The sequence below is a fragment of the Neomonachus schauinslandi genome, chromosome 7 (genome assembly GCF_002201575.2).
Source record: "Neomonachus schauinslandi chromosome 7, ASM220157v2, whole genome shotgun sequence".
Taxonomy (NCBI): domain Eukaryota; kingdom Metazoa; phylum Chordata; class Mammalia; order Carnivora; family Phocidae; genus Neomonachus; species Neomonachus schauinslandi.
In genome coordinates this window covers 27,563,368-27,575,617 of record NC_058409.1, presented here as the reverse complement: position 1 = coordinate 27,575,617, position 12,250 = coordinate 27,563,368, and the positions used below count along the sequence as shown (strand labels likewise).

Genomic DNA, 12,250 nt, shown 5'->3' with positions numbered 1-12,250 from the left:
TAAATATTCAGCATGTTACTTTATTCAGTATTGTCATTTCACCATTTAAGGGCCTTTCTTATTTTCATAGTAGTAGATGATAATTTCAGGGTCTCCTGTCACAAAGGTTAATGTAACAGTTAAAAGGTTACACATATCTATTTTATACCAAGACAAATCTTTGGAGGAAAAATATGTACCTGTAAGAACTTATCATTTCAGCTCTATCTGGAGATATACACAGTACGATGCAGACATCCAGTTTCATAACTCCCCAGTTCCAAATAGACAAATAAGGATTAAAAAGAAAGAAGAAATAAAAGAAGCACACACAAAGCATTAGTTATATTTGTATGGCTAATATAGAAGGTAGTTTGAAAATACAGAGAATAACTTCTAAATGATGTTATTTGTTGAAAATAAGTTGTTGATAAAATCATTTATTAGCATTCAGGAATCTAGATAATATTTTCAATCCAAGGTGCAATGGGAAAAAATATAACACATTATTGTGTTTGGAAAGCATATCTCCAGTAGAATTGTCTGGAAAGTATATCTCAATATAATGTATTATAATGAGTAGCAGAAGGATATTTTGCTATTCCCATAGGTCCTGAAATGGTAAGGTACATGAACTCATGTATACTTATGGGATAACTAGGTGGATACTTTCCTTTTATTCAAAATGCATGTGTTGTACAAGCAAATTATTGCCACTAACGGGCACCTGGATGGCTCAGTCGTTAAGCGTCTGCCTTCGGCTCAGCTCATGATCCCGGGCTCCTGGGATCCAGCCCCACATCGGGCTCCCTGCTCGGCGGGAAACCTGCTTCTCCCTCTCCCACTCCCCCTGCTCGTGTTCCCTCTCTCGCTGTGTCTTTCTCTGTCAAATAAATAAATAAAATCTTTAAAAAAAATTATTGCCACTAACTTAGGTAAGAACTTGAATGCTATAGATCCATAATAATTATGATCATATTAAACTAAGACAGTAGTATCCAATGTTACTAGAGCACTTACTAGGCACTATAACTTATAGGTACTATCTCACCTCAACTTCTGATATTAATGGTCTCCTCTAGCAAATTATGGACCATTATTTATAGTGGAGCTGGAAACTAACTTGGCTTTGGAACTCATACCTTATTTTAAAAGTTGTCAGCACAAAAAGGAAATAATAGTTACAGGATCATATGGCTCCTATATTTGTAAACATTAACACCTCTATTTTATTGGTCTTCTTTAATGACCAACCCAAATTCAAGTATTTAAGAACTGGTTACGTTATTTGACCATGCACCATATGCCAGGCATCAGGGTTATGAGGGAGGCACCAGGTACATACGCCATATAAACAAGTAATTCCCCTGTCCTCAAGGATCCTGCACTCTAATGAAAAAATTCACAGTCTAAAGAAATTTAGAAAAAAATGGAGGAGGAAGAGGGATGGCAGTAGCATACCAGCCCAAAGCATTGGCTTTGAAACCAAACAGATGAGACTCCTAATAGTGGATCTACCACTCACAAGTTAGGTAGCCTTAACAAAAGTGGTTAGTTTATCTCAGCCTCATTTCACCATCTGTTAAATGGGAATGACAATAACATCTGTATCATGTAGTACTTTATGAGAATTTAAAATGATAATACATGTAAAGTACTCAGCATAGTACCTGCAACGTGGTTAATGTGTAATAAATGTTAATCATTCCGATTAGTCACTGAGGAAAACAGCTAAGCTTATCATATGATTTGTGTGAATTAAAACAATAATTTGTATAAAGCACTTACCAGAGTGTCTGGCACATGGCAAATGTGTAATATGTTAGCTATCACTATTATACAGTCATTTAGAAAAATTGCTAAGCTGACAGTATCCGTGGAGAGTAAAACGTAAGCCAATTTATAGTCATTTACTTAAGTGTACTGGTATGTAAGTTTTGATCATTACTGTCATGGACATTTGCATAAGGCTTCACAGTACCCAGGACATTTGATATACATTACTGCATCTTCACTGTGGTTGAGGTGCATGGAGGATGGATTTTACTATTCCCTTACTTTGGTAAGAGAATTGAGATTTAGGAGAAGATTCTAAATCACTTGAATATTTCATCACTGTTGCTCTGAACTAAAACTCAGACTATGTACCCTTGGGAGAGAATGCACAGACCAGAGCTGGGTTTTCCTGGGTAACTAGTCTAACTCCTGGATTTTGTTTGGTTCTATGTTCATTTGTGGAATGTTACAGAATGAATTAGTTTCAGGCTTGGGTGATTTCCACAGAGACCTATGGTGCATGGAGCAATTTTACAAAAAAGACAACAAATATCTCCAAAAAGACATTACCATTAAGTGTCCTTTTCTTCATCAGTAATTAATCACAATCCCTGTCTCCAAAATGCTTAATGGTCATGCTTACTTGCAGCTGGATTTAGGGTGCAAAATTCATACTTTTCATGGATCACTGACATCTGGCTTTCTTCAGACTGGCTGATGCATCTGTAAAAGCAGTTTGATAAAAATAGCAACCAAGGGATCAAGAGGGAGTTTAATAATCAGTCCTCCTCTCAAATATGGTTTTGTTTCCACTGAAACCCTTCTTCTCAAAGACATCAAATGTCAATGTATGCATTTATGAAAGATGAAAAACACAGTACCCTAATTGAGATGTTTGATGAGTTTGATCACTCATTATCTCAATAATATATGCAAATAAAAAGGCATTTGCATTCAAAGTTCATTTTTAAGAAAAATATTAGAGTAAGGGCAATGAAATGCTAATTGGATTTTAAGGAGAATCATTTTGCTCGTTTTTGGTCCTGAAACTGACAATATCCCCATACTCGAACAGAGCAGCAGAGCTGATTCATGAGTGTGAGTTTTGGCCACCAGCTGTTGTGAGCCAAATGACTTTATCTTTTTGACATATCATCTTTTGTGGATTCTTTCCAACCCATGTGAAATGTATGGCTAAAGCCTGACTATCCATAATGTCAATATTATTAGTAAGGCTAAATATATTCACAAGTATAAAAATGCTAAAATTGGGCAAACAGGGAAAGGTTGGTAAAAGAGTACAAATTTTCAGCTATAAGATGAAGATCTAGTGTACAACACAGAGACTATAATGGTTGACAACACTGTATTACATAAACAAAATTTTCTGAGAGAGAACTTAATGTTCTCACCAAATATATACATGTGAGGTGATGAATGTGTTAATTAACTAGATGGTGGGATTCCTTCCACGATGCATACTTACATCAAATCACCACAATGTATACTTGAAATATTTCAGAATTTTGTCAATCATACCTTAACAAAGTTGAAAAAATAAATGTTTAAAAAGCATGATTAGAGAGATATCAGGATAAGAGGGGGAGTCAGAGCTAATAAGAAGCCCCCAGTGAGGTAAAAAGGCCCCCACCAATATCTGAACGAATTCATGTGGCTCCAGGGTCTGCTGTGAAACCCTTTACATTGGAAGCAGCCTCACTTCGTAGGATGCCCCAGTATATCCTTGTATGCCTACATGACTTGAGGGCCCATAAGGTTTCATCAAGGCCAAATTCTCCTAGGAAAATAGCAGAACTGACAATTCTGTAAGCATCTGAATGTATCTCAAAGCTGAGATTTTAAACGCTGGGAAAGAGAGGCTTGTTTATTTCTTACTACATCTGGGTGTCTGCTTTCAAGGTCATTCAGAAAAATGCATGTCAAATGGGGAGAACATTTGACATTCTGACAAATACTAGGCACACACATCTATTTTTTCCTTGATAAAACATAATTATTATAGAAACATCAAGATTTATATGACACTCTACTCTTACGCAGAAATTATTTGCCCTAAGGTTTAGTCTTTCTGCTTCACTTAAAAAATAAGAATGCTAACACCTTGTTTTTATGTTTGTTCGTTGTTTGTCTGATGAGGGGAATTATCAAGAAATGTTTTAACATCCCTTAAGTTTTTAAGCTGCAGTGTCTATGATATTCATACGGACTGTGAATTTAGATTGGGTACTTACATGTTCCTTGTGAAATGTTTCTCTGCTCTGACTTGGTTCAGTAGTTATTATATTTCCTTTGAATTAATCTCTCCATGGCTTGTTGCTGTGTATTAGTTGTATACCCTTGGCCTTGGAGTCTGACCTATTCTCCCTCTTGAGCGGACCTCTAATGGAAAAGTGACATGGAATCAAGCTGAAGCCCTTGCTCCTTCTAGGACAGCTGCCATCTCATCTCTGACACACCACTCAGATGCTCCTGAGTGGAAACTACCTTTTCTCAAGTTGAGTTGTAATGGCTAAATCCAGAGACGTGCTCCTGAGAGCAGTATAAGCCTCATCATAGGACACACATTCCATCAGAAAGACTATTACTCTTCTATGGGCTCAATTCCCACTTGTGTGTGTGTACCCAGATGACAGACCTTAAAACTGACTTCATAACATCCTCTGAAACAAGGCTCTTTGGGGATACAAATGAGGTGACTGCTTAGCTTTCAACTCAGTCTCTTCCTTCCCTCCGAAAAACCTGTAATAATAAATGCCTGCACCCTATTTGTAAGTCCCTGTCTCCTACAGAGGTCTCTAGAGGACTCCCAATCTACAGTCTGCTTTGGCATCAACAAGCAGCCTCTCTCCCTGGAATGATGGGATTGTTGAGAGAAATGGGCTCAGAGAAGCTCGTGAACGTGAATACTGAGAACCTTTTCCCCAGAAATCTTTTATCCAAATGCACTTTAGGAAAAGTGGATGGCAGTTCAGATCTCTTCCTAAAGGAACGCAGAGCTCTCTATTACGATTTATCACCTATGGTTACTTTTTGACGGAGTTACTCATAATTATTCCTTTTAATTTTTTGCAGATGAAGAAGCTACCCCACTGAATAGTTTAGCAGCTTCCCCCAAAAAGTGTGTGACTCAGCCCTAGGCAAGATTAGAGCATAAGCTCTGACCTCCAAGTCTTGTGCCTTATGCCAGATAGGACACCCTAAAGGAGCTAACAGTAAAAGGGTTTGAGCAGGTCAAAAAGTAGAACAAGCAGAAAACCAAATGGAGCCCAAAATTTTAAAAATCACAAGATTGCCACTTTTTTTAATCTCAAAACACTAGATTTAGTTTAAAGGTCTTCTTCTAGGATTACTTTTTTTTTTTTTTTATAAATGGCTTAAGTAAAATAATGAGTATTCTTAATGTATGGAGACATGAACAATAACAAAAAGACTATTGGAAACACAGAAAATAGTTCAAAATAAACCCCCAAGTACTTACACTTTAGAATACATACTGTCTTATTGAAATGTATGCCATTCTAATATTATCTGAATAATGTGAGTAGGGGTAGACTAGAAAAAACAAGAATAGAAAGTATGGGTAGTGCCAACTGGAGAATCAGCTATTCAAGTTTGTAGACAATTAGGGATCATGTGGTCCAGACTCTGTATTATCGTGAAAGTACCCTGTGCCAGGGATCCATTCGAAGTCTCAGTGCTAGCTGAAGATGGGGTGTCTGACTCAGGCTCAAACGATACAATACCTTTTATTTTTCTCTAGTCTGACCTTTTTAAAACCCTGGCAAACTAAAGACTAGGTCGCCTGCCCAAAGTTACCAAGTTGTTCAAAGGTAGGAGGCCGGACTCCTACGCTAAGCCCTCTGACTTCAAAGCCTGTCTCTCAGTCCTACTTGTGTCAGCGTCATGCCCTGGAATAAGAACAATATCACCTGTAATAGGATCAATGCCAGAATCGCACAAGCAATATATGTGAAATTATTAACTTCTTAGTAGAGTGCAGAGAATAGGTGCTTAATAAATGTTTAACCATTATTACCAGTAGTATTAGCATTAACCTCTACACTTTGCCACAATAGCAAAGAGCAAGTGAAAAATAAACCCAGCATCTAAACTGACCTGTTCTTCCATCTATACAAAAATCCAGGTTTGATCTGAGGAAGCTAGGGCTGAATTTCCTCAGGGGAGGCACTTCAGTGGCCATCAGTAAGTGGCAATGCGGCAAGCACAGTCCCCATATAGGATAGCCACCTGGACAGCACCAAATATGGAAGTAGAGGCGTGTGGCCATGCCTGCGTGTGGCAGGAGGGTTATCACAGTGAGGGAGTTCAAGGGGGCAATGCACCCAAAGCAAAGGCAGAACTATCCGAGGTGGCCAGGTCTACAGCAGAGCCCTGGGGGAACTGGGCATGCCAACAGGCAGGAGGGTACAGAATAAAACCAACACAGTTTTCTAATACAGGTCACCTACTTATTCCCCTGATGGACCCTATCCCCACACAAAAAATTATCCACGTTGTACAGGTAAATTCACAGAGAAGCAAGGTATCAAAGCCCAGGGAAGTTAAGTGATGTGCTGAACTTTGCACAAATGGAAAGAAAATTCACAGTCCTTGTCCTGTTTCGACCACATTCCTAGCCCACACCCTCTCTATCTCCCATGATGCTCCCCCTGAACCCACATTTCAGTCTGCCACCATTCCTCCACCCAAGGTGTACAGATGCTGGATAACCGAATCCACATTCCTTTATATGAATAGGAATAGTTCAGGTTAGCCAACCCATCTTCATCTCAGTGACAGGAGAATGATTTCTAATAAGATTTCATAATTTCTCATAAGATCCCAATCGTGAGATTCTTTTTCATCTCGACAATTTGGGTTTGCTCTGCCCCTGCGGACCTTGCAGGCTCCTGGGAGAGTAACCAAGCATCTCTGCCTTGTACCCCGACAGGTTGGGGAGCGGCACCTTCAGAAACATGCAGCGCCGGCACACGACACTGCGGGAAAAGGGCCGCCGCCAGGCCATCCGGGGTCCTGCCTACATGTTCAACGAGAAGGGCACCAGCCTGACACCGGAGGAGGAGCGCTTCCTGGACTCGGCCGAGTATGGCAACATCCCCGTGGTCAGGAAAATGCTGGAGGAGTCCAAGACCCTCAACTTCAACTGCGTGGACTACATGGGGCAAAACGCGCTGCAGCTGGCCGTGGGCAACGAGCACCTGGAGGTCACGGAGCTGCTGCTCAAGAAGGACAACCTGGCGCGGGTGGGGGACGCGCTGCTGCTGGCCATCAGCAAGGGCTACGTGCGCATCGTGGAGGCCATCCTCAACCACCCGGCCTTCGCCCAGGGCCAGCGCCTGACCCTCAGCCCGCTGGAGCAGGAGCTGCGTGACGATGACTTCTATGCCTATGACGAGGACGGCACGCGCTTCTCCCACGACATCACGCCCATCATCCTGGCGGCGCACTGCCAGGAGTATGAGATCGTGCACATCCTCCTGCTCAAAGGCGCCCGCATCGAGCGGCCGCACGACTACTTCTGCAAGTGCAACGAGTGCACCGAGAAGCAGCGGAAGGACTCCTTCAGCCACTCGCGCTCCCGCATGAATGCCTACAAGGGACTGGCAAGCGCTGCCTACCTGTCTCTGTCCAGTGAAGACCCTGTCCTCACCGCGCTGGAGCTAAGCAACGAATTGGCCAGACTAGCCAACATTGAGACTGAATTCAAGGTAACTCTCCCACTCACCACTCTGCAGACAGATTGCCCAGAGGGCTCTTCCAGGTGTGTCCAGTAGTCAAATGGGTTGTCTTCCGGTCTAACCCTGGGTGAGGGCCTTGGGGTCTCGCTGGCCCACGGGGAAGAAGGGGATCTCCTCAACCTTGCCAGATGTAGGCCTAAAGGAAAAGCAGCCCATTAGATGAAATATTTGAAACCACCTAAATGTGAACAAGAGGTGACTTAAGCACAAGTCTACATAGTAAAAGACAAGCAGCACACAGGCAGGATGATATTGCTCTGCCCCAGGGAGCTCAGGAGTGTCTAGGACACTGGTGGAGGTTTCCTAGACCAGGTCTGGGACTTCTTGATTGTCTCACCTGAATGGCTTTGATTTGTCTTGTCCAGCTCTTGATCCCATCCTGGACTGTGTTGATCCTAGATTCAGTCTCCTATCCAATGCTAGAAAGTCTTGCCTGCAGCCTTTCTCAGTTTAGCAAGCTATTACTATTGTTCTGTCAAGGGGCTGAGGGAAAGGTACGTGGAAATGAAAATAAAACTGCCTCTGTGTGGTTGGGCTTCTTACCTCAGTAGATGGGCCCAGTGCAAAATCCTGTAATCCAGCCCCCTGAGAATACCTAAATGACCACACTAGCCCGGGAAATGGAGACCCATCTCCAAAGTCCACTAGTCAGTAGTAGAGTGATCCTGTGTTTTTACTGTCAACTGACACTCTAATTGTCTAAAATTAGACAACCATTAATGTCTAAAAACAACCATTAATATGGGTACCATTATTATCCTCATTTTTGATGAGGGCACAGAGGTAAAGAGATATCATGTAGCTAGTAAGTAGCGAAACCACTGTTCTAATCTAGGCACTCAGAGCCCAGAGCCAGCTCTTAGCTATTCTGGGAAAACTGTTCATGCACTGGGCTTCTCAAGGTTCATTAGTCTTTATCTGAATGATGAAGGTATTGAATACCCCACTGCAGAAGGTACACCTGGAAGAGTAGAAACTACAACAGGCTCAGCATTTCTAACCTACTATTCAGTCAGAGCCTGTGATGCTTTGGAGCATTTAAAAAGGTGTCACATGCAAGGCCAACAATGGAGCTGGGAAAGGATGTTAACTGCAGGAGAAAAGTTCATTGTCCAAACAAGATGTCCCTGCAAGAGCTGCCCCTGTAAGGGACACAATTAGGTGGCCAAAGATGGGTACCAATTCAGCCAAAGGAGGCCCCATGGACCATGGTGTTCAGGGAGAACTCAAAGAAGGAAACAGAATGGGGCTGGGCCTTGCTGAGCAGGAGGAACTGGATCAGTGGGAAGAGAGAGGTGGGCATTTGGAGGAGGCAAGTGAAAGTGAAGTCCAGAATGGCCCAGAGCAGGCAGGGGAATGCCAAGAAGCTGCATGGGACTAGAACAAAGACTTCCTTTAGGGGCACACAGGAAGAATGCTGCAGAGATGGCTTGGGGTCAGATGTCAGAGGGCTCTGTGTGTCAGGCTGAACACTTTGGATGCTCTCCTGTAGGACATGGAGAGCCACTGAAATTTGTGATTAGGGGGCTAAAATGATGAAAGCTAGAGTCGTAGAAATTTACTTCACTGGTAGGTTAGCTGAATTAGAGGATTTGGAGTGTGAGGCACTGGGACCAAAGGGGAGACAATTTAGGTGTGCATGCATGAGACCATGGAAGCCTCTCTAAAGGAATGTATCACCCACAGCCACAGACTGAAGAGCCAGGCTCACAAAAAGCTGTGGGGCACTGCAGACTGTGAATAGATGAAGAATCTTGTAATTAACTAATTTTAAGCCATCTGTTCCCCTATCTTGGATGCATCTACTGAAGTGGAAAAACTTCCCTAATCCTGCATTGTTCATAGCCTCATCTAAAAAAAACTGATGGGTGTAGATGAGGGGATTACCCAGAGAGGTCCCAAGGAATGTAGCTATTGCCTGTTCTTTCCTTGTTTCTGTACAAGAAACTCCATCAACCAGCAAGAAGGTCAATGAAGTCCCAAGGAAGGTGGGTGGAGTTGTGCTTCTTCCCTCAGCCTCAGACTCAATCTTCACAGGCCATGTAAATAAATGGCTAATCCAATTAATTTAGATATTTCTGGCCCAAGGCGGTGGGGGGGGGGCAGGGGGAGAAATTCCAGAAAAAAAAAATTGGATTCAGTTTTCTGGTTAATTGCACAATAAATAAAACAATGCTAGACTAACATTTGGAATTACATCTGAGCCACTTGTTTCCTAAAATCACTAAAATCACAAGTCTGGCATATTTTAGTATGTATAATATCTAAAACTGGAAGTTTGTGGAAGGCATGATATTTTGATTTAAAAAGTAAATTATGAAAATTAGAAACAATTAAGAGCACTACTAACATGATGACAAATGTGTTCTACAATTGCAATGCCTTACTCAAAATAAGAGCTAACATAAATACATTTGCTGGCTATTAACATCCCGCTAGTTACCTTTGTTTGAAATAACGTCTTTCACATTGTCGGCAAGTGGTGCATTATAAATTAACACAAGCGTTCCTTTAGAACTTTATTACTTATTCAACTATCCTTGTATGTGCATTCCTGATATTATAAATCTTCTCAGAGAAGAGATCAGCTTAGCCAAAGACAGGTCAATTTGTAAGAAAAGAATAAAGAGCAAGTGTGTGTTCTAAAATGCACTCTTTAAGTCTGTCCTGCTTTAAAGGGACTAGGCACGGCTGACTGTAGCCACGTGTATGTGGATGACCCAGTGACATCAGCTGTATAAAAAAGGTATCCAGTCCTGACTGGAGGTGTCATATGTCATCCTCCAGATCCTCTAAGACACTCGCTCTGGGAACGGCTGCTCCCGACTAGAAAAGCTCATGCAGGGAAACCTAGATTCAGTGGTCTAGTCTACTGTTTTTGAGTCACTGTAATTTATCACCAGAATAGAGTCTAGTCATTAACAAGATGTACAGCCAATGTCCAGGTCTCCAGTAAATTATGGCTAAAGTCAGATGCCTTCTAGCAAGCCAGTATTTTTGGTTTGGAAATGATGCAGCTCTTCAAAGATTTTTCTTATGCCTCTCTCATTTTGGGGGTCTAAAAAGATAGGAAAACTCAGTGTGGCCAGTGAGACCTTCTTAATGCCTTGACTGGTGCTCAGTAATCTAGTAAGCATTCCATAAATTCTTGATGAAGGGAATGAAGGAAATCCTGAAAGCATAATCCTTTCAACTGAGGAAGCAAGTGATTATGTTTATCTATGATTTAAACTCTTCCTACACGTAAGAATCTAATAGAGCTATTTGATAGACACAGTGAGATGGGAAAGCTCTACAGAAGGTTACGAGGTAGTTATGGGGATCAAAAGAACACACATTAAATAACAGAAGACCAATCATATGCTGCATTGTATGGTGCCAGTGGCCACTAAACTCCTGGAGGGCACCACCCACAAGTGACATTTTGGTTAACTGGCTTATCTATAGAGGAGGAGACAGAGACAGAGAAAGGGAATATCAGCATGGGGTGGGCTATTCAGAGGTGTTTCATCCTGATGGAGGCTCTCTCTGTATATAGAAAAAACAAGGTTGAGTTACAGTCTCTGCCACCAGGAACACAATAAGGTCTTTACATTTCTCTTGAATTAGTCTGGTTTTCTCCACTGATCAGCCTTCTGATAAAACTGCTGAGGATCCCCTTATTTTGCTGGTATCTTGCCAAACTCTAGGGCATCCTGTCTATGTGTGTTGCTTATCTATAGAGCTGTTGTTCCAAAAGGATTACAGGTGTTAATCTTTCTTCCAACTCAGAGTTACGCTAGCAGCAATACCGAGTGGGAGCAGGAAGAGGTGGAGAAGGAAAGGACAACAGAAAATCGGAAAATCGTGGAGTGAGATTTAGGGATTTGGAAGGAAAGAGAAAACAGAGCAGGGACTGGAGGTATCCCTCTTGCTCTCTCACCTTTTGCTTAAATTTAAAAGTACCCCCTGTTCCCAAGTCAAGGAGTTATGGAAGCCCAAGAAACACTTTACCTTAGTTACTGAACACTTGGTCATCGGAATAATAACAAATCTACAACTAAGAAGACTTTTCGTGTTGACACAATATCAGCATGGAGGCTGCTGATTGTGCAATTGATTCTAATAAACCAGAGAGGAGAAGAGTAGGGGGCAAGAAAACTAAAGCTGTAGCTTCATCTTGCTTAAAGTGTTGATGACTTCACTGTATTCACAGGTATTATGAAAAAACAGATAATGAATTATGTATCAATGTTTGTGTTGCCATTTTAAGACCCATAAAAAAAAAACCTCTCTGGGCCTAAAATACCACAGATTAAAAATGCAAATAATGATAAATCAGACCAATTTGCCACCTGCTATGATCTCTACTGAGATCCCATTGTGGAAGGTAAAGATGTTGAGATGGCAGTTTGTAATCTGCTTGCAAACTTATCAAAATGCAAGAGGAAAGAGGAGGGGAGAAGAAGGAGTGTCTTTGTATTGTGGTAGGGAGAGCTCAAAGCACATAGGAACTCAGGCCTTATGGAGCCAGGGAGCTAGGAAGCCAAAAAGCTTGAGTAAAGGCCCACCCTGGGCCTGAGGCAGTATTGGAAGGTTGAATAAGCGTGTTGCTCCCAGCATCCAGTAGAATCTGTGTTTTGCACCTGTTTCTCATGCTTTGAATATTTTTAGGATTTTCAAATTTTATAGACCAACACCCGGGGAAAATACATTTCCTTGAAGTTTGAAAGCCT

At 41.8% G+C, this 12,250-nt stretch overlaps 1 protein-coding gene and 1 pseudogene across 1 annotated transcript in view; both read left to right on the top strand.

Moving 5' to 3' along the window:
- Positions 1 to 5,989: 5,989 nt before the first annotated feature.
- TRPC7 (transient receptor potential cation channel subfamily C member 7) overlaps positions 5,990 to 12,250 on the top strand; it is a 139,422-nt gene continuing 133,161 nt past the window's right edge. The window contains exons 1-2 of the mRNA XM_021702093.1: positions 5,990 to 6,201; positions 6,728 to 7,505. Coding sequence (XP_021557768.1) covers positions 5,990 to 6,201; positions 6,728 to 7,505 — 990 coding nt within the window. The remainder of the gene's footprint in view (positions 6,202 to 6,727; positions 7,506 to 12,250) is intronic.
- LOC110591167 overlaps positions 8,603 to 12,250 on the top strand; it is a 33,365-nt pseudogene continuing 29,717 nt past the window's right edge.